This window comes from Lissotriton vulgaris, chromosome 4_1 (assembly GCF_964263255.1).
Source record: "Lissotriton vulgaris chromosome 4_1, aLisVul1.2, whole genome shotgun sequence".
Taxonomy (NCBI): Eukaryota; Metazoa; Chordata; class Amphibia; order Caudata; family Salamandridae; genus Lissotriton; species Lissotriton vulgaris.
In genome coordinates, this window is record NC_141691.1 from 729,821,605 (window position 1) to 729,848,258 (window position 26,654).

Genomic DNA, 26,654 nt, shown 5'->3' on the forward strand with positions numbered 1-26,654 from the left:
GCTTGCCCTTACTAAAACTGAGGCAGCTTCTTATACTGCTGGTAATTGTGGATCCGTCGTAGATAGAGAGTGGGGCTGTTCATGGGAGCTCGGAGGGCTATGCATAAGTGCTTGTACTTCAATGGAATTAGCTCTTGTGGTATGATCAGGTGTGCGAGCTGTCGCGAAATGACCCATGGAAGATCTTTTAGCCATGGCTAAATCTTGTGACACCCGACGTTCCATTAGGATTATTCCTTGATCTATTACGGAGTTAGCTCTTGTTATAAAATTGTCCAAAGTACCAGTTAAGAGCATCCCTGTTGTTGTAGCTTTACTCCTGCTCTCACGTGCAGACATGTTATTATATAGGCCTCTGAACAGTGCCAACTATTTTATCAAGGTGTACACAGTTTTCCTGAGGCAGGTGAAAGAGGAAGGGTCCGGACCGGTCTTTCTCGGTCTAGAACGGGCTAAAACGGGCCTGCCTTGGCCCGGGCTTTGCCCGCGCGCGTCCCGCGATACGCGAAAGTAGGTGTGACTAAATACAAGCAGGAGTGGGCAGGAAGAGTCCCAGCTGCCGGCGATGATCTTGCACTCAGGCTGCTGGTCCTCGCAGTCCCGCAGCGCGACTCCCAAAGGCGGCGGCAATCCCAATTTAAAAAGTCCAGGTTTGTGCAAACTAGAGCAGAGTCAGACCCACAGAGAAACTGCTGCGAGCGGCCCCCGCGTAGCGGGGGCCGCAAACAGTTAAGTGGTATGGGTAGGAGTGGGCGGGAAGAGTCCCAGCTGCCATCGATGATCTTGCTCTCAGGCTGCTGGTCCTTGCAGTCCCGCAGCACGACTCCCAAAGGCGGCGGCAATCCCAATTTAAAAAGTCCAGGTTTGTGCAAACTAGAGCAGAGTCAGACCCACTGAAAAACTGCTGCGAGCAACCCCCGCAAAGCGGGGGCCGCGAGCAGTGAAGTGGTGCGGGCAGGAATGGGCGGGAAGAGTCCCAGCTGCCGTCGATGATCTTGCGCTCGGGCTCCTGGTCCTTGCAGTCCCGCAGCGCGACTCCCAAAGGCGGCGGCAATCCCAATTTAAAAAGTACAGGTTTGTGCAAACTAGAGCAGAGTCAGACCCACAGAGAAACTGCTGCGAGCGGCACCCACGAAGCGGGGGCCGCAAGCAGTTAAGTGGTATGGGTAGGAGTGGGCGGGAAGAGTCCCAGCTGCCGTCGATGATCTTGCGCTCAGGCTGCTGGTCCTTGCAGTCCCGCAGCACGACTCCCAAAGGCGGCGGCAATCCCAATTTAAAAAGTCCAGGTTTGTGCAAACTAGAGCAGAGTCAGACCCACTGAAAAACTGCTACGAGCGGCCCCCGCAAAGCGGGGGCCGTGAGCAGTGAAGTGGTGCGGGCAGGAATGGGCGGGAAGAGTCCCAGCTGCCGTCGATGATCTTGCGCTCGGGCTCCTGGTCCTTGCAGTCCCGCAGCGTGACTCCCAGAGGCAGCGGCAATCCCAATTTAAAAAGTCCAGGTTTGTGCAAACGAGAGCAGAGTCAGACCCACAGAGAAACTGCTGCGAGCAGCACCCACGAAGCGGGGGCAGCGAGCAGTTAAGTGGTGCGGGCAAAAGTGGGCAGGAAGAGTTCCAGCTGCCGTCGATGATCTTGCGCTCGGGCTGCTGGTCCTCGCAGTCCTGCAGCGCGACTCCCAAAGGCGGCGGCAATCCCAATTTAAAAAGTCCAGGTTTGTGCAAACTAGAGCAGAGTCAGACCCACAGAGAAACTGCTGCGAGCGGCACTCATTAATAATCAAGTAAATTGCATAGTACAATTACATTCTAGAGTCTCACTGTGGGAGTCCAAGGGTTAGGTAGGCGCACTTCATCTGGAGAGAGGGCATGATCCTCTACACACTATTCAAAGGAATAGTAAAGATTGGCAGCCCCCCAAATCAAGAAGAACACTGACTAAAGTACCACCTCTACGCATGTATCCACGCGGACTTGTCAAGATAGCCCGTCACTGCCCACCTATATTCCTACCAATCCAAATGACTGCATTGGAATTGGTAAAAAACATAAAGGTTCCTAGCCGTATATCTTCGAAATATTTCTAAATCAATCAACGTAACTAAACATACACAGCTTAGTCAATATTCCGCATATGTACAAATTTGGTTAATGTTCATTATAAACATAGGCGATATTCCAAACACTGCCATACTGTGGCATTATTGCTATATTTATTTTTATAGCTCATATTTAAGAACAAGAAAGAAATGCTCAGCACTCAAATGATCACACAAGCTGAAAAAAATCCAAATGTGTGCATATATTGATTGGTGCAATATTGTTCAATGTATTTGTTCTTTTTTAAGTTGACACAATTTTTACTTTTAAATTACATCCTAGTCTGGGTATTTTTTTGACAGTTATTAACTGCTTGGTCCTTTCCAATTTGTTCAGTATATGGGGGACCCCCAAGACACGTATGCAAGCAACTATATCTAATTTTTATTCTCATACTCTTAACCTTTTTAATTTTACCCTTTTCTAACCTTTTATTTTAATAATTTCCATTCACAGATTTCTGTTTCTGCTCAATAATCTGTTGTCCGGAAGATGGCCCTCTAGCTGACCCCAGATCAACACACTGTCGACTTAACTGGAAAGTGGACATATATAGCAATTCAGATATGTTCTAAGGGGCAAATTTACAAGCTCGTTGTGCCACTTTTGCGTCACCTTTCCCATGTAAAAAGCGACGCAAAAGTGGTGCAAGGGGCTTGTAAATCTGCCCCTAAGTGTACTGTTATGACTAAGCTATTATAAACCAGTTACTTGAGTTCATGTGATTCATGCCTGAATTTGAACCTCACACCAGTAGTAAATGTAAATGTATATTGATACTTGTATAGCACACTACTCACCCGCAAGGGTCTCAAGGCGCTTGTACGAATACCGCTGTGGAACCCATCCTGGCTTTCACTGTGAGGCGTCCACTCCTGGGCACCCCCAAGTTGGAGGCCAGGCATCCTTAGCATTGTGGGGGCCGTTCTGGAGATTAAGCAAGCTATTGCCCAGAGTTGCAGAGTGGGACTCCATGATTGGAATAGGCACGAGGCGAGAATTATCAGGTCTGTGGAATTTTGAGCCCAAGACCCGCCGAGGCGGGGAATTGAACCCTGGTCCCAGGCTAGACCTCTGCATCAGGGTCTGCCGCTCTAACCATTGAGCCACACTTCTCCACTGTAGTAGCGGTCCGTGCAGGTAACAGCAGTAGAGCGGGGGCGGGATTTTGAGGGACAATGCCGAGGGAAAATGAATTATGTATTTAATTTTCCCTCTACATCGTCCCTCGACATACCTGAAGCAGGAAGAAGGAGGTCTGGGGGTTCCGCCCCTGGAAAGATACATTCAGGCTGCCCAGCTGCCCTACATGGTTGAATGGTACAGGCTTACTTCGGAGAAACATTGGTGTTTCATCGATTGGGAAGTCGTGGGCAACCACATCTGGAAGGTGCACTAGTTATTTAAAAAGCATCAACCGGTCAGGGTCTACATCTCTCTGGTTCTCAGGACCATGCTGAGTGTGTGGGACAAAGTACAAGAGCCTGACGCCTTTCCACTGCACCTCTCCCCTGACTCCCTTTATAGGTCATCCTGAATTCCCCCAGCCAGAGAGGGCGATGGTTACATCAAATGGCAGGAAGCCAACTGCAAGCAGCTTGGAGACCTCTTTGATGTTGATGGGATCACGGACTTCACCCAGCTCTGCTCTGGCTATGGCCTACCCAGAGAGGCCTACTGGCAATACCTTGCCTTGCGGCACATTCGCTAACTACATTTGAGAAGTGTTTTATGAGCCGCCATTTGGACAAACGCTTGCACTCGTACATATGCTCCTTCCTGTTTGCACCTGCACAATAGCCAAATACCCAGCACAGCGTAGATGGGAGTCGGAGAGTGAATGCACATTTTCCCCCAAGGAGTGGCAGGACATTGTACACAGGACCTCCTCTTGCAGTACAGCCAGGAAATAAATGTTCCTCTAAATAGCACACTAATGGTACTATACCCCAGTTAGGGTGTCATGTTGGAAGCCCAGAGAGGGCACACAGTGCTGGCGCCATTGCGGCCAGGAGGGCACACGTACACATGTACTGTGGCACTGCCAGATGATACAACACTTCTGGAAAACTTTATTGTCTGACATAAGTGCCACCTATAGTACAGACATACTCAGATTCCCGAGATACATACTTTTGGGGCTCCCAAACTCTTCAACTTACCCTCTTAAATCATGCTGGGGGGAGGGGACATCACCTTGGCCTTGGGTGCTTCCAAACAGGTGCTACTTTCTAGGTGAGGGACTGAAGGGGTTCCAACTAGACTGGCTGGCCACATAAGTTGTGGGAAGTAGGAGGCATGGAGAAATTGATGGCAGGCATTTCATACACACCGCCCGCTTCTATAAGACATGGGGCTCCACTATAGAATATCCAAGCGCTGGAATTCAATGAACTTACCTGCCCAAGATACCTGCACGTTCTCCGACTCACTGGGGCGCCTTCACGACTGCATGACACAACCCACTGCGACAGGCATAGAGCGTAGATGCGGCACTCTTAAATCCCCTGACCAATCGCTTCTACTGGCTGTTGTGGTTCTCTCTCTACTTTCTTCTCTCTTCACTTTTATAACTATTTACTGACCTATTCCTCTTTATCTTCATCTAATGTGATATTATTCCCACCGGCCAATGGCTGTAGGTGGTGCCTATTGTTTCTTTTTTTTTGCTAAAAATACAAAGAAAAGATTTAAGCCATAAAAACACCTGTAGAGGAGCATTAATAAAAAAAACCAGAAGGCAGAAATTATACACTTTACAAAAATTGCATGCTCTTTCTGCTAACGAAGGACCTTTGCCCCCAAAAATCTAAAACCGTATTTGAAAAACCACTGTGGATTATCACAATTCTCTCTACAGTGCTTTTAATACAAGACAAAATAATTATGTAAGTATTTAATAAGCACAGGGGTCTCTTTGCGAAGAATAAGTGTGATATCTTGTGGTTGTGGTACACTTGTTCAGTTGACTTTGAGAGAGCCATTTGAATATTTGCACAATCTATGGCCATAACCACATCCGTGGAAAATTCCAAGCATGTAAAATTGGACTTCCAAGCCTGCTGGTTGCAGAGAAAGCAGTTGTGTTTTTCTAAATATTTCAGGAGAGCATCCAGTGTGCTGGACGTATATGTTGAAATGAGCTACTGGCACAAAAATAGGGTACAGAGAGCATTTTCAGAAATGTGGGCTTGCAGTTGGGGTGTTGATATCTGTCTCAGTGCTCTCATCAAGGCTCCCCTAGAGGTAGGGGGTGGCGTCCAGATGAAGTTGGTATATAGTAACTACCTGTGCCTCCATTACAGCAGACATGAGTGTCTTACAGTGACATGCCTATTATCAAAGTGTATCTGTTTGTTATGAAATGTTAGGACAAAGACAATAGGCCTAACTTGTTTATTGTGAAAAGCCTATGTTAGAGACAATAGACCTTAAAGGCTAGAGCAGGGGTCTCCAAACCGGTCCTGGAGGGCCGTATCCATGCCAGATTTTTTTAATTACTACATGTATCTCAATGGGGATATCCCAAAAATCTGGCATGGATACGGCCCTCCAGGACCGGTTTGGAGACCCCTGGGCTAGAGTGTGCAAAAATCCGTAGACAGGCATTTCATTAAATGGCATTTCATAGATTACCTTTTTAGGCATGAGATTTGGTGTGGGTTACCTCACCTGAGAAACCCTGGGGGTAAAAAATGTGCACTGTGATAATCCTTGTTAACACTGCGTATTTTTTTTAACTGTAATATTATACTTTGTGGTTTAATGACGTGTGCCTAATGGTTGCCATGTGGGTAAGGGTATGCTCAATACAGTAGGCCTGAACTGGGTATTGTAAGAACCCGCAGATAAAGGATGTAGGCCTCAGTGGTTCTCTGGGAAAAGTTACATAAGCCATGATGTTCTGATGCATTTAATATGAAAAGTTACATCAAAGTCAATAGGCTGCTTTGTTTATTCTGAATAAAAATTGTCAAGGCCCATATGCCTTTAAGGGTAGATTTTTATCACACTTTGCATGCACTACACAAAACAGCGTTCCAAGATAGGCGCTCACTTCTACGTTTTTAATATTTTCTTAATTTTGATGGCATGTTTTAAGCCTGTGATGTTTAGTTGACAGCTTTTTTTTCTGTACAATTTTATTATGTTACCATGCAAATTCTTGTTGAGTTTGCTTGTGTTTTTGAAATTTCTCATCTCCTTGTTGCCAAGCAGGTTCATGTTAAACGTCACTAGTAAAGCCCCAAAACACTTATTTTACAATGTTTGGCACTTTAAATATCTGTTTTTAGAATTTGAAGGATTCCTGTTTGGTCAAATAAATGTCAGTCATCGTGTACTGAGATATATTTTGAACATTGTCTACGAGCTTAGCACACTATTTATTGCTATTCATGCACAAAACATCTCGAGACTTTGTGGAAATTATCCGCACAATTCTATTTCAGCAATAAAAGTACTAGAAGGTGAGCAGAACAAGCTTGCATACATTCGAAGACGTGAAATGAAGGTTGGTAAATTAATATAAATAAAAGGGTGGCGTATGGGAAAGAAAGGGTTAACTCTTGTTTGTGACAACATAGAAGTCTTTCAGCCAAATCCAGCTGCCATTCATTACTCAGCAGGGCTGGGGGAAGTGACAAGGAGGGAAACCAACTGGAGTTAATTGGAGCGGGGTGGAGTCAAACAAGCAACTTCAGTCGTGAGGCTGACCACATCTGCCACAGAGCTCCCAAACTCGAGGCGTGGACAGCATCTGAGAAGAAAGGAGGGCTTCGAGGCACCCTTTGAGTGGAGAAAGGTACAGATATTACTTATTTTTCTGATAATTACTTTTTATAGCAAGTGCAAACCAATATGTACATATAGAAGCATGCAAATAATATTTTGCAAGGCTACTGACACCAGGGTACACACGTCTCGTGCTAACTGTGGTGTAAATAGCTAAACGCCGCTATCGTTCTGTTTTTCAAATAACCTTTTTTTCCAGTTAATTGAGAGTTCCTTTCGTGGCTAATTAAAAGCCAGGTGAACAGTTCTGCCCTGGCTTCTGTGCCCTACACTTGTGCAAAAGATCCCTCTCTTCGTTTGATGAATTAAAGACATGATCTCTCTGTCTGATTAAAGGGATGGGCTTGGACTGTATTAAATACCATCTTGAGGACAGCAGGAAAACATATACTTTTTTAAGTCGAATATTTTAAATTCCACTGAAATGCATGAAAGGGAATGCTGCTGTTTTTCAGAGACTGGTTATGCACACCTAAGGTAATTTGAGTAAGAGGCGTGCAAGCACTCTGTGAAAATACACAAGACTCCTTTCTGACCCTCACAAATGAAAGCCAAAAGGGCCTATTCACAAAGCTATGGAGAACAGGCCTTAAACTGACTAAACCACTGAGTGAGCTGTGCATCCAGTCAGCCAGATGTCTTTTATTTACATTCTGGTACTTGTAGTGCGGTTGAAAGCATCATCTATTCAGGACTACAAGTGCTAAATGCAAACAGGAAATCTGCTCTGAATGATCTACCAATGCATGAAATCCGGAGATTAAAGAGCTCTGAGGCATGTAAACTATGAAATGCATACATTAAATGCGTGCCCATTATGATTGATTCGGTTATTTATGAACATTCCCTAATGATTCAGACAAATGTTTTTGGTGTTCATCTTACACTCATTTTTCTAATTGATGCGCGCGCGCCTGTGTGTGTGTGTGTGCACGCGCTATATGCATAAGGGTATGTATGAGTTGATCGTGACTAATGGCTTGTGGGTTGGAGGCAAATTGGCAATGTATTTACCCAACTGTCGTGTCGCACGCGACACCCCTCTACTCACACTCATGTGACCACACCCAATTTTCCAAAAGCAAGTTGAATTTACTCGTTCACAATCATTGCTCACATACATTATGCACACACATGATCGTATACAATGTGTAATGTAGGCCTGCAGACATGACTTTTAAGACTTTTTTAATTTAAGGCCTGCAAAAAGCTTTGAGAATCGGAACTAAAATATTTATTTATTCGCTGGTGGCGCTTCATCGACTCCATGCTTTGTATCCCTCTGACTTATGAACCGGGAGCTCTCAAGTTGTCTTGTGTCAGGCATGATTGATACCTACTGTAGTTTTTCATATTCCCTTTGTAAACCGAGGTTGTATGATGTTACAACGCAATCCAAAAGATCACGGTACATCACAACGCATCTTTTACAACGCAAGTCGTTACCACGACTTGCGCTGTAGGGTGCTGGACTTGGGAATAGTAAGATTTACTATTCCAACTCCAGCCTACGTACAGTAGGGAAGGTGTTGGAATAGTAAATCTACTATTCCTTAGTCTAGAGCGCCCTCCAGCGCAAGTCGTGGTAAGGACTTGCGTTGTAGAGGACACGTCGTAATGGCACCGCAGTGTTTTGACCGCGGTGTAAAGGCTCTTTACCGTAAACCGAGGACCACAAATACCTGAAGGCAAGGAAGAAATCAAACCTGAGTGAATTACATACACTTGACATGAGATATCTGCAAATGCCACTTTTTCAGGGAAACCAGAAGACAAATGGACACTAGTTTTTTAAGTCCAGGGTCTTCTTTTTGCAAATCCTTGTTAACAAGGGTATACTTTATTTGGTTGAATTTATACTTATAACTACTTCAAGATTGAACTAATGAGTTAAGGCGAACACAAGACTAGACAAATGCCATCACAGTGCCACTAACTCATCTGACCACGTTAAATGCAATACCCACATGTAACCAATAGAAGCATTTCCCACACAAACCACTTCTTTTTTTGATGCAACCTCAAACAAAGAACACTTTCAGCAACAGTAGTTAAATGAAAATATAAAGATAACAATAACAAAATCTGACACCACACCCACATCACCAGCAAGATAAACCAATGGACTGCCTTTGCTACTGAGATAGCTAACAATCTTCCAATCCTCCAATCCCAAAAGGCCAGAAAACATCAGAAACATACAGTCCCTTCATTAATGCTGGAGGAGATCTGGGAGAAAGCTATGTCAAACATCCTCGGTAGCAGGTCCATGCCTCAATTTTCTAAGATGCCTTCCTGGACACACTCAAACCTAAACACATCCGACCCCTTCCACAGGAGTCCAACACGGACCCGATGCATTTTCAGACATTCTGTCTGATCACTCACCTCCACTGTGCCAAATAATTCAAATACATACCTTCAAGCAGTGCTGCATTAGATATTACTAATGTGTCTTGTTATAGTTGTGATTGCGGGATGTCTCCATGGTACCAGGACAAAAGTTATCACGTGCCGGACTTTACTTTTACAAATTATTGTTTTCATGTGTATTAGTTCAGTTGGTGAAGTTGGTCTGAAACAATACTACGATTCCCAGGGCGCAGTGATTTCCTAAATGAAAGCTCAGGATTGTAAAGTTGTGGGTATTGGTTATGTGAATGCATCTTGTATTGTGATTTTCTTTGTATTCCAAGTGATAACAGCTCAGTTTTTACTCTATCATCATTGCTTTTAGTATGTCTGCAGAACCGAGCCCCGCAAACCCTCCAAAGGAGAAGAAACCTCCAGCTGACATAGGGCGCAGAGCCATACCCCCCAATGTCTCGAACGAAGACGAGGATGAGGTCCCCACCATGGAGGTCTTTGGCTTCATGCCGAGAGGTGTCAACATGAAAGGTGGGGAGCATGCAACATGTGCAGTGCCAGACAGATCACAATTCTCCAGATTCTGTTTATAATTTGGAAAATACCAATTTGTACAATTCCTCTGAAGTTATGGATCTACCATCTCGTTTTTCTAAGAGAAACAAAAGCTGGTCAGCAGCTTTGCCCTGGCACCTCCTTGTCAGTGGCCTTGGAGAATAGTTAGAAAGCAATGTCTTCACTTGCGCAAGTGAAAATATGAACATGCACAAATGAAGGTATACATAAAATACACATCTGTGTTAGCCAAAAATTGAGTTGGGGCAGAGAAGTAGCTGTAGGTGACAACGCCTTTATGTAGGACAGTAGCGTGGTGCTGGGTGGACGTGAAGTGCAGTTGGGTAGTAGTATCCGGTTTATGAGTGCTTGTATGTTGGGGTAGATAAGTGATAAATCAATTGCAGGTACTGTAAAGTGGAAATGCCTTGCTGAGGAGGTAGATGGTTTGTGGCAGTTATTGAGTTAATGTTGAGTTGTAAAGTTGGAGTGCCCTGGTGGGGGTAATAGAATGAAGTCATCTTGCTGAGCTGGACTGCGTGACAAGGAAAGGACAGGAAAGAACAGCATTTATGGCAATACGGTGCAGTCCTGCCTTTTCCCCTCCACTGGCGCCCTTTTGGCAGCCTAGCGCCAACACAGGCATCCTTGAACCATGGTGCAATGGTGCCTGTCTTGCAGGCAGGATTGTTTGTGTGCAGAAAGGCCTTCCTGCACAAAAAACTCTGGAGGCATAGTCCTCTTTCAGTGTGTGCTGCAGAATGACAAAAAGGTTATAACGAGGAGAAATAAAGATACTTCTTGTTATGCCTCTCCTGGGAATGCATATCTTTTTGGCGAATTCCTAGGTTTTCTATTTCTGGAAATTCCAGTAATGCGTCAAAAATCATCCCTCCCTTGTCCAGAGTATAGCAACATAGCAATTCACGCTCATTGCTTTATTCCAGATTTATTTAGCCCCTCTTAGCCACGCAAAGTGGCCTTGCACGGCTTCATAAATCTCACTTAATGTTTGCGTCATGCATGCACCATGTTGTGTGGTGCAAACACGACGCAAACCGACTCGTAAATAGGTCCCATCGTTTTTACAAGCAATGAAACCATGCTGTTGCTGCTGTTTGACCTCCATGATGCTGACCCAAATGAAGGACCTTTTGGTGCTTTTGCTATCTTATTTGTATGTTTTTCTTTGGTTTCTCTCTGCTGCTATTGGGTGGCTCATTACATATCTGCCACCTGCTGGTTGCTGTGTGTTCCCTGCTACAGGGTTACTGTGCTCTGGTCTGCCAGGGGTTCTCCTAAAATTGACATTCCAGCTGTCTCTTGCTTCAAAAAGGACCTGAAACTCCTTCTCCTCAACCAATACTTTACCGGCCAAGTCAACCAACCTAGGCATCAATAACCTAATAGACTCCCCCCTCACTTTGACCTTCAAGGATGGTGGTTATCATAAGTATTATGTCTATGCTTATATCTTTATACACCCTCATGCCCTGCGATGTTATGCAATTTTTCTTTTCCTTTGTGTATGTAAAGCGCTCTGATACCTACCGGTCTAGCTAGCGCTATATAAAAATTTATAAATAAGGGCTCCCTCAGACCCTGATAGGGTGTGTTCATTGTTTACCCACCTATGTTGATATTTTTTGTCTGCCCTATTTCCTTAGAGGAGGGTCTCTTGAGATATAAGGCTCTGACTTTAACACCCTTTTAGAGAGATAAATAACACGACTGTTACACGGTCATTGCTTTAAAGAGGATATGGCGCTTCTCATATCTCGCAATCTTGTCTCCCCCCCCCCCCATCTAAATTATTTTTGTGCCTTATATTCTTTTTTATTTTTAAGCATATTTATTGAAGCATCTCAAAATGTAGTTGAAAGCGCCACACATTCTCCATACCAAGATAAAGGATGGGTCTTTAGTTAGATAGTGTGCGTGGCTGCAACAATATGCAGAGTTGTGTGATTCCTTCATCATGTGCCCTTTAAAGCTAAGAATGTTTCACCTCATAAAATGCAGCCTCGAGGCAGCTCGCAGAAGCGCGCGTGTGGTGTGGAATCTCGAGCCTCGCTGTGGATACCAAGCCAACCCACTGGTGTGCAGATGGGTGCCTTTGACGTTCACAAGAAGAACGTCGATCTCGAGTCTGCACTGTCGGAGAAGAAAGCATTCTCAGTTGCTTCCTAAATAAAGCTAGCGCACAGTAAGGGACAGTGGCGCTATGTAATGTCCAGCGCACAAGTAAGAAGAACTAAACTCCATTGAAGGAATGATGCGTGAGCTCAAGGGAGGGGAAATGTGTAAATTGCGCAGAAGTGTTGGGACATTTCTTTTAAAAGGCGTTTTTTTGCTTGCCTCTGCATTTTAACAGCTGTGAAAACCGCATTCTCTCTTTTGCAACAATATGCAATTCATTCTCTAAAAATAGCGATTATACTAGCACGGCGGATGCCACAAATGTTTTCAAGAGATACAAATGGTGTAAGAAGGGTTAACATACCATTGCATCAGCGCGAGGACAGCTGGGAGTACATCCTGTGCCATTTCCTACGGGTGTGCTTAATCATAAAAATTTTTAACAAAATTGTGTGAAAGGTCAGGAAAAGTTTGCAGAATTGTGCAAAAAACACTTTAGGGTATATTCAGTTAAAACTAAAGGTGCGGATATACCTCACGTTTAAAAGTCACTAAGGTACCGGGAAGGGTACTGATTCACGGAGCAAACATCCCCTGGGACGAATATTCTGCTCAGCCTTGTAACCCTTGACGCATTTGATGCTCTAGCGAGTAGAACACTGTGAAATCCATCATATTGTGCATAGTTTGCATAATGTGAAATTGCTCCTATTACGCAAACTGCATGGACATAATGGAACAATTTGCACAGCCCTGCTAATTTTCCCTTTATAAAGTCTGTTTAGCAATGGTATAGGGGCTTCCCAGCATGTGAAGTGGCTGTTAATGACAATCCGTTAACAAGTACACAGGGCCAACTGCCCTTTTGTGTTCTCCGCCATTTTCCCGTTGGGCTGTTTTCAGAGCTGGATGGGCTGTCTGAGAATCGTTCGCTAAATTCCATTATTCCACTGTTTGTACCAGAAAAAAATCTTTGGGGATATAGGGCCATATGTATCAAGCCAAATTGACTTCGCAAACGCCGAAATTCGCAGAATTTCGGCGTTTGCGAATGCAAATTGGCCTAATGGTATGTATCAAGGAAATCGGCTTGCAAAATAAGGAATTGCAAAATTTACGATTCCTTATTTTGGGATTGCATTTAAGGAATCACAAATTTAGCGATTCCTTAAATGCAATGTAAGAAGCCAAAAAAATTCGCAAATTGGCCTTAAGGAATCGCAAATTACCACCAACTTCTAGTTGGTGGTAAGTTGCGAATTCCTTGAAAAATGCATATTTTTGCATTTTTCAAAGTGCCATGTGAGGCACATACATGCCATTAGGGCATGTATGTGCGCCACATGTGCACCCATGCATATTTCAGGGGTGCAACAGGGTGTCCTTTGGACACCCCTGCACCCTTGAAAATATTCTGAATTTGCGATTAGCCAATTGCGAATCGCAAATTTCCCATTCATTCCTATGGGCCTCCTGGCCCATAGAAATGAATGGGAAAGTATTCCTATTCGCAATTAAGGAATATCAAGAAATCGCTAAAAAATTGCGATTTTCTTAATACATAGCAATTAGCGATTCTGAAATAGCGATTTCTTAAAAATCGCTATTACAGAATCGCTAATTGCTACCTTCATACATATGGCCCATAGTGTCTCCCGTCTGCCTCCCTCCTCTCTGTAGAGGGGCCTGCTTACTTGCCATGCTCAGTTGCACATTGCAATGCTTGTTTTTTTGCCCGGAATGATTTTGGTTTCCAGTTCAGCCCCACAATTAGACACAGAGACCCTGAATGGATTTCAGCTGTGTAGGCAAATTAACATTTTGCCTTCTGAGTTGTTCCCCATAAACTGAAAAAGGTAGGGCCTGAACCTTTTTTGGTGGTAAAATGTCTTCACCTTTAGGGAGTGCCCTAAATCTGCTATAGCCCTGCCTTACCTTGCTGTATGCAATCAATGGCCCTGCGCAGACATGTAAGTAACTAGAAATAATGGGAGGGGAAAACAAACACTCTGCAATGTGACAGAGAGAACATGTGCAGATCCACCTTGTCATCAAATGTCAACATTGCTGTTCTTGGTAGATCAGATATCCATGATGATGCAGTCAGACTGATTTGAATGTCGAAACAGCTAGCCGGTGCGGCAGCCAGCCTGAGCTCTGTAAACAGTGAATCACATGGCATTCGAAGTGTTATAGTTGTAGGTGCCTGATCCCTTCATCTAAAAAGATTGTGGTCCCAGAAGTGAAATTTAAGAAGGAGACGACCTGTTCATACAGACTTTTTGTAAGAGTTTTATTGAAGGATGCCTGAATGGTCTGGTTCCTCAGGTGTGCATTAAAGGTATTCAAGAGTTGCAGACTGAATGCTACCAGTGTGCTTTAGTCAACAAGCTTCAGCTGGACTAATCAACTTTTATTTCCCAACTCATGGTGTAGTGGGTTCAATCTTTTGCTGATATATTGAGCTCTTGTAAGTGTTGTGGATGGTTCCCGTTGTATTGATTTTGCTCCTTTGTTCAACACTGCCAGGTGCCTCCACATAATAAAGCCATATGAGATCCTCAACAAAATGCTGCCACCAGAGGCCTATTGTCCTATGTCGTCTAGCCAGCAATATGGACCCTTTCTGCCATTTCCCAAGAGGCCGGCAAAAAACTTTGTGAGTCATGGAATCTTGTGCCTTGCAATGCTGTCTTCAACGAGTAATCCCACAAGTCCGAACAATGACACTGGGACACGCATACACATTTTTATAGGTTACTTCAAAGCATATACTTCTCTCTACAGGTCAATTTCCAGTGCTTCATACTGCTCCACCCACATCCCCCGAACATGCTTGTATTCCTGCAGACATCCTCTGAGTTCATAGATCTGCCAGTTGAGGACCCTGCAACAGTCCATTCCGGCTTTCCACTTCCAAGTTTGGGGGCGCCTGTAGATAGGCAAGTCTGTGCTATATCTCGCTTTGCTATCAGCAGACCTAAACCCACCATAATTTCCATTTTATCTTTTAAGATTGGATTCGTCCATGATGTTCAGTAGAGCAAGTTATGAGAATGATGATGTGATTTATATCTGTCAATAAATACTTAGCAACCTCAGATCAATACTGCTGTACCATCTGGAATTCTCACACTGAGTGTAGGAAAATGAAGATATAGTTTTAATGAATATTTAGGCTAAAGTAACTTTTAGAAAGTGCTTGACCATAATGAGGTGTGAAAATTGCTGGCAGAGCAGAACAATGGCTTAGGCTTAGTGACAGGATAGGTTAGGTGTGTGGCATTTGAATCCTATTAGTTAGGAAGGACAGTTTATGTGGGCCAAGATCATTCATTAACTCGAAAAGTACATATGTGAGACCTACCCATACATAGTTTAGTGTAAGGCGTACGCGAAGAAGGCAAAGCCTTAGTCCTCAAGGTCAACACTAGCCAGTGTGGCTCTCAACTCAGTAAGAGGGTTGCTACCCTCTTAACTGGCTTTGAATGGACACAGGGAAGGCGACTTCTTCTTTCCCTGGACACACATCTGGTTGGATCCAAGAGTTCTGCACAAGGGAGAAAAGGTTTCTGCAGTTTGGGTTTTAGGAGTGAGGGGCACTGCAGAATTGTTTGCAGTAGGGCAAACAGAAACTGCTGAAAAAGTGTGTAGGGTTACCCCAGGGAACTTTACCCCACTGGTTAGGTCAGGAGCCAGGTGTCACCCACACCCACTAGTAAGCTCCAACAATAAATGTGGCAACCAGTGCACCTTCCTCAAAACACTTTCTGGACCTGCGGAGTATCAGAAGAGTACTAGACCTCCTATCTGTGACCTGAGAGGAGCCCAGAGGGATTGGACCTGCTCCCTCTCAGACCCAGGACAAAAAATTGGACTTCAAGGCTCAGTTGGCTGACCTCCTGTGTGGCTTCAGAGACACAACAGGTTACAAGAGGCCTTCTTCCTTTAAGCGACTAGTTGACTAGTACCTACTGGACCTTGCTGGTAGCCTCTGCTGGCACCAGCCCTGGCCCGTATATGCTGTCTCTGAAGTCCTGAGAGCCTTAGAGATGACCCAGAGGAGGGGCTTCGAAATTCTGAAAAGTGGAGACAGAAAATTTGGGATTTCTAAGACCTCCAGAGATGGCTGGCTGGCTCGCAGCACAGTTGCCCCTTCCTCAGCTCAAGCTTCAAGCTTGCCCTGATGAACGATTATGAGCTCCATATAAAATATTAAGTCAGAAGACAAAATCTCTGACCGGGGTCAAACCGCTGAGTGTATATGACCCATTTTTCTCAGCTGTCTGCCTGAAATTGTGCTAAAGTCCCGTTTTACTGGTTCCTTAGATTATTGGTGCTTAGTGCTTTTTGACACTATTTTTACTTAACAATTAAAACAAATCATGTCTCTGGTTCCCCTTCTTGGATTTTTGTTATTCTGGTGTCATTTTGTTCACAACAGTTTACTCTCCTTTTCAAATTCAGATTCGGATTTTTTTTGTTTGGTGTTCTGATTTTATTACTGTTTTAGTACTGCCTAAATACTTTACACATTACCCTAAGTTAATCCTGCCTGCTATGTGCCATTTCTACCAGGGGGTTGACCATAGGGTAATTTTGTGACTTTAGACTTTGTTCACCCTGATAGGCAGTAGCGGCCCCTGGAGGGAGTGCCGCCGGGCAGTGGAGCGGTGCAGGGGAGGGGCAGGGTGGGGGGTAGTAAACTCCGGCTCATGGCAGACCGGAGTAATGTAAGTAAGTAAATGAATAAAACTAATTTCATTGCGTGCGCTGAAACACATTTGGCATAGCAGCGCGCACAATGAAATTCGTTTTATTTATTTATTTACTTACATTACTCCGGTCGGCCGTGAGCCGGAGTTTATTACCCCCCACCCTGCCACTCCCCCGCCCCACCCCACCGCCCTGCGGCACTCCCTCCACTGGCCACTATGGCTGACAAGTTAGTGTTTTTACTGCTTGAGTTGGATCACCACTCGCCTCAAACAATGATACACTTTCTTACATACACCCTCTGCAGATGAAACCAGCATGACATGAATAACAAACATTATGGAAGCTCTTTAGGCTTCTGCGAGAAAATGGCTAACTGCCTAAGCCTAGTCTGTGCCACTGAATCTTGTTTACACAGTAATAGTAGCAGATTGGCATTTTACCATGGATGCTTTCTTCCCGGCTACTGGTCACTGCTTTTACTCTGGAATGGTGCATTGTGCACTGCTCAGTGCTGTTGGCATTTCAAATTGATTTTTGTCAAATGTGCATTGGTGGGTGGGTAAGTGCAAGCAAACAACCATCTACACACTATAAGGCCCCCTATTGAGTATACAGTGGCTGCTGCTCAAATCTGGAGAGCAAGAACGTCATGGACACTGAAGTAGGGACTGCTGGCACCAAATGATATGCCCATGTCAAGATCCTAGAGTTGCCAGCAAATTTGACTTTGAATTTGTGCTTGCCCATGAGCTTGAGGTAGGACGGTTGCCACAGTGAGAGGTGAGGGAGGTCTTGACAGATGCAATATCGGACAGGGACCCATATTCTAAAAAACACAGTGTAATTTCTCCTGTGAATTGATCTAAAATGTGAAAGACACTTCCAATATGCATGATTGAAAGGGCTTACCCAAAGAAACTGCTTGCTAGAAGAGAAGTGACCCAAAGTAACTATTGGCTGATGGTGCCTGGCCCAAATCCTCTCCCAGTTTATTTTTCATGGAAAAAGGTATTTTTCTCTCGAGACCTAAAAAGGGTGTTTGCGTAACCTGTGTTATTGAAAACTATTGCTAGCTTCCTACAACTTATTCAGTTGAAAGTGCTCACTTTAAAACTCATAACATGAAAGGGAAGCAAGAATGCCAATCAAATATGAACAATGTATGAAGAATGCATATGACTCCAATACTAGGTATTTACATAAACTTAGATTTGCTATGTTCACTGTAGAAAAGCTTCAGGGATGCAAAAGGCTCCCGCCTCTATTTTTCCATACCATCTCAAGCACAAAAAGATGCAGGGCCTAATTACGAGTACAGCGGTCCATGGGACCACTGCACCGCACTCATGGTGACGGTCCAACCACCACCACTCCTGTGGGCTTACCAGCAGTATTCTGGGTGTAGCGGTCGGACCGCCACAGGACCACTGGGATCCAGGATCCTGGGGCACAGGAGTCAGAAGCAGTAATATGCCGGTGGTGCCTTTGCAGCACGCCAAGCATATTATGAGTTGCCTGTCCACCAACCTTTTGATGACGGTGAGCCTGTCATAAATAGGGTGGTGGTGAAGCAACCTTCCACTTATGGGCTTGGGGATGCATGCAGGGGGTACGCTTTGTGCCTTCTGTAATTTCACCCCTTTCCTGCACAGTATTGCATGCATGACATGGTGTATGCCACACCGTGCAGGAACGTGCAGCATGTACTCTCACTGCGGCGGTATGCTATTAAGGCGTTCCAATGAGCCTAACATATCACCAATATAACAATAAGGGAGAGGAAAGAAATAGTGAATTTGTTCTCCCTTTACATATATAGTTAAACAAAAAAAATCTATAGCAAGGTGTTATTAGAGCGGTCCCTACGATGGTGGGGAGCACACAGTGTTCTTTAATTACCCCTCACACACCAAGAGGACCCTTGGTGTCATGCTTCATCATTGGTGTCTTTGCACCCCTCTATGAGATGCGGCGTGCTGCTAACTGACAACTACATGGGAGCACTTTTATTACTTGGCTATGTGTGGTGCATGTGAGGTTTTTTATGTGTATAAGTGAGTGGTGGGTTCCGAAGAGTGATAAAGTGAGGTTAAAAATGTACCTGACACGTGAGGTCTACAAAAACAATAATTGGTCTCTGTGCTTGTACTGTTAAAAAGAGGTGATTTTGAGGTAATATGTATGTTAATGTACAATACCTCGTCTGTGCGTCGACATGCTTCGAAGCAAAGCTTCTTCTTCGGGACGGGGTGCACAGATCCCCACCTTACTCACGTCTATGGGAAATGTGTATATTTACAGAAAAGTGATATTAAAAAAAGGCTAGTATGTACCTATATTTCGAAGGTATCTGTATTAAGAACCTGAAAGAGAGAGGACAAAAAGAACACAAACGGGAAGCAATTGGTATTCATGACGTAATATCCAAAGTTGCAGGTTCAGTGACCTAAAAAAAATGTGAAGGCATCAACTGCTAGACAAAATTTGTCATCCTATTATAGTGGTGTGCCCTGTACAAAATGGAACAAAGACAAGACATACACAACATGTAACATAAAACACACACTCTAGTTGATTAACCTGTATTGGTGTTTGACAGGAACTCTGATATAGTTAGCAAATGGGAAGTAAATACAATGGTATGCATACTTGCTGCCAAAGTCATGGTTGGCACCATGAGTCTCCAAACCGGTGGGGTTGTAGTGCTATTTAGCACCCTGTAGAAAACATAGATAGACTACTCAGTTTACATGCATGCCTGGTATTCACTTACTTCATATAGTGGTAGCGACCAAAATGACTCTGTGGCTAAGTATACTCACTGCAACAAGGGAATTCCTGCACCTTATTTCCCCCAACCGCGGCTCCCATGAAAGTGAGAAGAGCCCGGTATCTCTGCTTTAAGGACACCCACCAATGATCGTTAATTGTGGTTAATAGGCCAAAACCGGGAAAAGTAGAGGGCCAAATAGGGCCTTTCTGGTATGTCGATTACGCCGTAGTGGCCTCCAAAGTAGTTCGTTAAAATGCGGCCCATGCGCTATGCGCGTTGGCGCTATTGCACATGTGTCAAAAATCATGGCCGTGTGGATCAGTACTGGTACATGCGCGCTAGAATAGTCTAAAGCAAAGAGTGATTGCGGTATGTTTCAAGCGCATGCGTCCAGACCGCCAAGTGAAGTTCAGTCCGAATCGGACTTGCTTGGTATCTCAATGTAGTTCATGTTCACGAACAAGTAATAAATAGGGGATTTTCTTTTCAAAAGCATATTCATAGCTTGTACTGTTGGATTTAAATGTGAAGAGATTTTATTCAAGCACAATGATTTAGATGCTATGCAGGTGATATTAAATGCTGGTTGCAGTGTGCGAGTACAGGCCTATTTTAGCTGCGTCTTGTGGAAAGTTGACAGGTATACTTGCCACGTATTCACTAAGGGGTGTATTAAAGATGCGGAAGGCACCCATGTGCGCAGTGTCAGTGGTGAGTAAGGTTACACGTACCTGCGCACGGACCCAAAATGGAACTAAAAATAGAACTAGAAATAGAACTAGGAATAGACCATAAAGGGGCTATCAGTGCCCTCAGCCACATTAAGATGGTAGTTAAGGTGTCATATTGTCATTTTATACTTTTTTACAGTATGCTATGGGGGATATGATTAATTCAACTGACCCCATGGAATATCATTGTTAAGGCCAATCACGTTGGTGCCCAGCCGGAACACCCAACGTTGCTCTTTTTCAAAAAGGCCTTTCTCGGAGGGTAGTTGTTCGATTACGGACCAGTTCAGGTCGTTCACACAGTGCATTTCATTCAAAAAATGTGTTGACATTTTTGTTGTACTTTTTTTGCACCTTACATTGCTCTTGTGCTCGTTGATTCTGGTTTTGACTGGTCTTGTTGTCATCCCTATGTATTCAAGGCCACATGGGCACGTAATCATATATATGACATGTTTACTATTACGATTCGTAAACCTTTATCCAAATTTGCGGACGCTTTTCTACGCCCCCTGGTACAGGCCACCAACACATACCTAAAGCACACTAAAGCTGTACTCCAGCTTCTGCAGGACTTACCGTTTGACCCCTCAACCCAGCTATTACTTAGTTTGGATGTGGAGAGCCTCTACACTAGCTTACCACATGATGAAACACTCTACATCATTGAGGAAGTTTTGTTCTCCACCCCATGGAAATATCAAACTCCCAGGGGTGTGGCTCTAGAATGTATTTCTCTTGCCTTAACGAACAACTTTCTTAGTATGAAAACACACTATACTTCCAGAGCCACGAAACCAGCATGGGGAGCACCTTTGCTCCTAGTCTGGCCGACCTCTATGTTCACCATTTTGAGACACAAAAAATCCTTCACTCCAATAACCCCTTCAGGAATTACACACTTACATGGAGGTGCTACATAGATGATATCTTTGTCATCTGGGAGGGTGACCAATACTCCGTGACCCAGTTTATGGAGTGGCTCAATCTGCAGAATGCATTTCTGAAATTCACTAGCTCTGTCTCGCATGAAATGCTGGTGTTCCTGGATCTGAACATCTACCCAGAAGTAACCAGCGGTTGGGGGAAGTAAGGTGCAGGAATTCCCTTGTTGCAGTGAGTATACTTAGCCACAGAGTCATTTTGGTCGCTACCACTATATGAAGTAAGTGAATACCAGGCATGCATGTAAACTGAGTAGTCTATCTATGTTTTCTACAGGGTGCTAAATAGCACTACAACCCCACCGTTTTGGAGGCTCATGGTGCCAACCATGACTTTGGCAGCAAGTACCATACTATTGTTTTTACTCCCCATTTGCTAACTATATCAGAGTTCCTGTCAAAACACCAATACAGGTTAATCAACTAGAGCGTGTGTTTTATGTTACATGTTGTGTATGTCTTGTCTTTGTTCCATTTTTTACAGGGCACACCACTATAATAGGATGACAAATTTTGTCTAGCAGTTGGTGCCCTTACATTTTTTTAGGTCACTGAACCTGCAACTTTGGATATTACGTCATGAATACAAATTGCTTCCCGTTTGTGTTCTTATATTTCTCTCTCTTTCAGGATCTTAATACAGATACCTTCGAAATATAGGCACATACTAGCCTTTTTTTAATATCACTTTTCTGTAAATATTCAAATTTTCATTAGACGTGAGTAAGGTGGGGATCTGTGCACCCCGTCCTGAAGAAAAAGCTTTGCTTCGAATCATGTCAACGCACACAGGAGATATTGTACATTAATATACATAATACCTCAAAATCACCCCTTTTTAGGTCGAGGACCTAAAGGCTGCGCTTGCGCAGTCTTTGGTCGGAGATTTAATGATTTTTAGACGGGGCTTGGAATCCGCCTCTCTCCTCCACCTCTTTTCCATTGGCTGGCTTCCTAAACGGAGGCCAGCGATTGGAGGAGAGGGGAGTCACTCCAATGAAGCCCCGTCTCTTTCGGATCCGGGGGCGTGTTTTTGGCGTTCTTTCGCCCTGTGACATCACCCGTCACTCAGAAGCCTAAACACGCCCCCGAATCCGAAAATTTTTGATCTTTTCGGCCGCCATTTTGGTTAAATCCCGGGTACTGCGTGTCTGCTGTTGTTGCGCTCTGCTTGTTTTTCTTGTTTTTCTTGTGACATGGGAGGCCCGGTTGGAGCACAGAGCCTCTGTTGAGATGGCGCTCTTATGACCTCTAGCGCAGGGAGCGCTTTATTTGCTAAAAGCCGGTGCCCACCCGGCATTGCCCGCTAGCTTGTGGCCTCGAGGGTACCCACCCCTCATTTGGACGGAAGGGCACCCAGCCGCACCAGCCTGCAGCGTACCTAGGAGTACGCTCCGTACAAGAAGCGTACAAAAGCGCCCGGGTCCCTATGCAGTGTACGCTTGAGGCGTACTAAGGCCCGTATTGCCCCTTTGTCCCAAGCCGGTGCCCACCCGGCATTGCCCGCTAGCTTGCGGCCTCGAGGGTGCCCACCCCTCATTTGGAAGGAACCGCAACCAGCCGCACCAGCCTGCAGCGTACCTCGGAGTACGCTCCATACGCTAAAAGCGTACAAAAGCGCCCCGGGTCCCTATGCAGCGTACGCTTGAGGCGTACTAAGGCCCGCATTGCCCCTTTGTCCCGCTCGAGGCGTACGGAGGCAGCACCACACCGGAAGGAGAAGCCGGAAGGAGGACAGGAGCCCAGCCCGCCTCCACAGGACCCAGCGCGTCTCCGGGCTCCGCACCGGAGCGGGAGGGAAGGTCCGGCCGCAGCACCGGAGAGCCTCACCACGACAAGCAGAGTCCCGGCCACAGCAGCCGGTGAGTGTGGGCGCTTGGGGCAGCATTTGGCCACAGAGCCTACCAAGGCTCCAGGGCCCTGGAAGAGCTCAACAGGTAACTGGCGCAGGGCATTGGGGTGGGCGGGAAGTAAAATACGCTACCTCACTCGATGCAGGCAGGCACAGGCCGGCACTCGGCCTAAGAAGTCGCCCGGGCCAACCATGGCCTCCCGATGATTCCCTTGACACAAGCGTCTATGACCCGGACCTCACCGCAAAAGCCGTGGCCTATCACCAGCCTTCCGCCGACCCACCCGGCCCTGGTGTATGGTTGACATCCGGTTTTGGGAACCAGGCAAAGCTTGGCATTGGCCCGGACAAGCCCTGACTCAGAAGCTGAGAGGAGCACCGGGGCTTGGGTTCCAGTTCCCCGAGGCCTCCTCCATGACTTTCATGCCGCCGCCTCACACTGGAAGAGCTCAACAGGTAACTGGCTCAGGGCATTGGGGTGGGCGGGAAGTAAACTACGAATACAGAAGGTCTAAAATGGATAAAATACCGACCACAGCAGTAAATCTATCCTAATGCCAGTGCTCTTGCTCCCCTGCCCCCTGGCTTTGCTTGCTTCCCTGCCCCCCTGGCTGTGCTTGCTTCCCTGCCCCCTGGCTGTGCTTGCTTCCCTGCCCCCCTGGCTGTGCTTGCTTCCCTGCCCCCCTGGCTGTGCTTGCTTCCATATCCCCTGGCTCTGCTTGCTTCCCTGCCCCCCTGGCTGTGCTTGCTTCCCTGCCCCCTGGCTGTGCTTGCTTCCCTGCCCCCCTTGCTGTGCTTACTTCCCTTGCTGTGCTTGCTTCCCTGCCCCTCTGGCTGTGCTTGCTTCCCTGCCCCCCTGGCTGAGCTTGCTTCCCTGCCCCCCTGGCTGTGCTTGCTTCGCTATCCCCCCTGGCTGTGCTTGCTCTCCTGCCCCCTGGCTGTGCTTGCTTTCCTGCCCCCTGGCTGTGCTTGCTTCCCTGGCTGTGCTTGCTTCCCTGCCCCCCTGGCTGTGCTTGCTTCCCTGCCTCCCTCGCAGTGCTTGCTTCCCTGCCCCCTGGCTGTGCTTGCTTCCCTGCCCCCTGGCTGTGCTTGCTTCCCTGCCCTCCTGGCTGTGCTTGCTTCCCTGCCCCCCCTGGCTGTGCTTGCTCTCCTGCCCCCTGGCTGTGCTTGCTCTCCTGGCCCCTGGCTGTGCTTGCTTCCCTGGCTGTGCTTGCTTCCCAGCCCCTGGCTGTGCTTGCTTCCCTGCCCCCTGGCTGTGCTTGCTTCCCTGCCCCCTGGCTGTGCTTGCTTCCCTGCCCCCTGGCTGTGCTTGCTTCCTGCCCCCTGGCTGTGCTTGCTTCCCTGCCCCCTGGCTGTGCTTGCTTCCCTGCCCCCTGGCCGTGCTTGCTTCCCTGCCCCCAGGCTGTGCTTGATCCCCTGCCCCCTGGCTGTGCTTCCTCCCCTGGCTGTGCTTGCTCCCCTGCCCCCTGGTTCCCCTGCCCCCTCGCTGTGCTGGCTTCCCTGCCTTCTCGCTGTGCTTGCTTCCCTGCCCCCTCGCTGTGCTTGCTTTCCTGCCCCCTCGCTGTGCATGCTTCCCTGCCCCTTCGCTGTGCTTGCTTCCCTGCCCCCTCGCTGTGCTTGCTCTCCTGTGTGTGGCTCTGTGTGTGTGTGGCTCTGTGTGTGTGTGGGTGACTCTGGGTGTGTGTGTGTGTGTGGCTCTCGGTGTGTGTGTGGGGGCTCTGTGTGTGTGTGGGGGGGGGCTCTGTGTGTGGGGGGGCTCTGTGTGTATGTGGGGGGGGGGCTCTGCAAGTGTGTGTGGGGCTCTGTGTGTGTGGGGATCTGGTTGTGTGTGTGGGGCTCATGTGCACCACACAAGGCCAAGTAATAAAAGTGCTCCCGCGTAGTCGTCGGTTAGCAGCACGCCGCATCCCGTAGAGGGGTGCGAAGACCCCAATGATGAAGCATGACACCAAGGGTCCTTTTGGTGTGTGAGGGGTATTTAAAGAACACTGTGTGCTCCCACCATCGTAGGGACCGCCCTAGCATATCACCACCATGAGACTGCCACAGCCCCACCAGCCCGCCATTGATTATACTTATAATCTGGCAGGTGGGTGCACTATGGGCTTGGCGGTCCTCCTGTCAGTGTGGCGGTGGCGGGCCGACAGAAGTACCCCCAAACTCGTAATCAGTCCCGTAGTGTTTAGCTTGATGGATCCACTCCGAAGTTATCATGCAATAGGGTTTTCATGATTAGATATATAAGAAATATATTTGATGTACAAATGCATTGTTTTATTCATTGAAAATCTTTATGTAGTGGCACACAGACAGCATATTATCTTCGAAAGACTATTGCTGCATCAAGACATTAGTGCCATAGGATGTCAGAGATAAGAATGATGTGGAGAGTGCCTTTCCTTTATCTTTCATTATTGGAGGTTGTATGTCAAAATAATGACTACAGAAACATTGTTACCAAAACAATGTGCCTAAAATATTGAGGACGAAAATATAGGTAAGCAATGGTTTACAATTATATACCTAAACACAGAACCCTTGGAATTACCCGAGGCAGGGAACTAGAGGCTACAGGGTTTTCAGGGTGAGGTGGCCTTCAAACCTTTCAAATGCAGACACAATAGAAACTACCCTGAAATAAACGGTCACTTACATAATATAACTGTATCCCTACCAAGCACTATATGGGTTGAGTGCTGGGCATCTCAAAAATTTTTAAGGACTTTCCTTTCACACCTCCAGGAGTCATGCTTCATCCTATGCAGTCCTCGCTCTCTAAAAGCTCAGTTTGATCGAGAGCGGGCCTTACACCTGGAGACAGAGAGGCACCTCTAATGATATAACTGGATGCCTGTGCAATAGTGATTTAAAAAACCAATTTATTGCGCCAAATGACCTTTAATCATAGGGTATTACTTAGTGTTAAGGACTAGTATGTGGGGATTAGGGAAATTATTACATCATCACCACTCTAGTCATCAATTTTTCTGCCGTTGGCTCGTGTGAGTCCATGGCATTCATCATGACAGGATTTGGGCTCCTATTTTACCAGATTCATTCCAGATATTGTCACTATGTTACGGTGAAGAGGATGGACATCTTTAGGTGCAAGGCGAGGGACGCACCTTGAGGCAAGTGTGACTACAGGTTTCCTTTTACCTTCCTCCCATGGGGCAATTAGGACCGTATATTGGGGTATATAAGAACACTAGTTTTAGTTAGAGGATGACACAGGTCTCCCTAACATAGTGGACCCGAATCCTGTCCTGATGAATACCGCAGACTCACTTGAGCCAACGGCTGAAACATGTTGATGACAAGAGTGGTGATGGGGTAATAGTTCCCCTAATCCCCACATACTAGTTTTGAATACTAAGTAATACCCTACAATTAAATGTAATTTGGGATAATATATTGTTTTTTAAATCCCTATTGCACGGGCCCACACTTTTACTTTTATAAGTGACTCCCTGTCTCCAGGTGTAGGCCCGCTCTCTATCAAACCAATTTTCTAGAGAGCTAGGACTTGCTATGATGAAGCAGGACACCGGGTGGTGTGTGAGGACAGTCCTTAACATGTTTTGGAGTTGCCCAGCACTGAACCCATTTAGTGCTTTGTAAGCATACAGTAACATTATGTAAGTGACCATTTATTTCAGGGTAGCTTCTATTATTATTATATAAT

At 46.0% G+C, this 26,654-nt stretch overlaps 1 protein-coding gene across 1 annotated transcript in view; it reads left to right on the top strand.

The window, feature by feature from the left end:
• The first annotated feature begins 6,769 nt into the window (after positions 1-6,769).
• The window catches only part of F13A1 (coagulation factor XIII A chain), a 518,463-nt gene continuing 498,578 nt past the window's right edge, over positions 6,770-26,654 (top strand). The window contains exons 1-2 of the mRNA XM_086965028.1: positions 6,770-6,899; positions 9,627-9,787. Coding sequence (XP_086821154.1) covers positions 9,628-9,787 — 160 coding nt within the window. The 5' untranslated portion in view covers positions 6,770-6,899; position 9,627. The remainder of the gene's footprint in view (positions 6,900-9,626; positions 9,788-26,654) is intronic.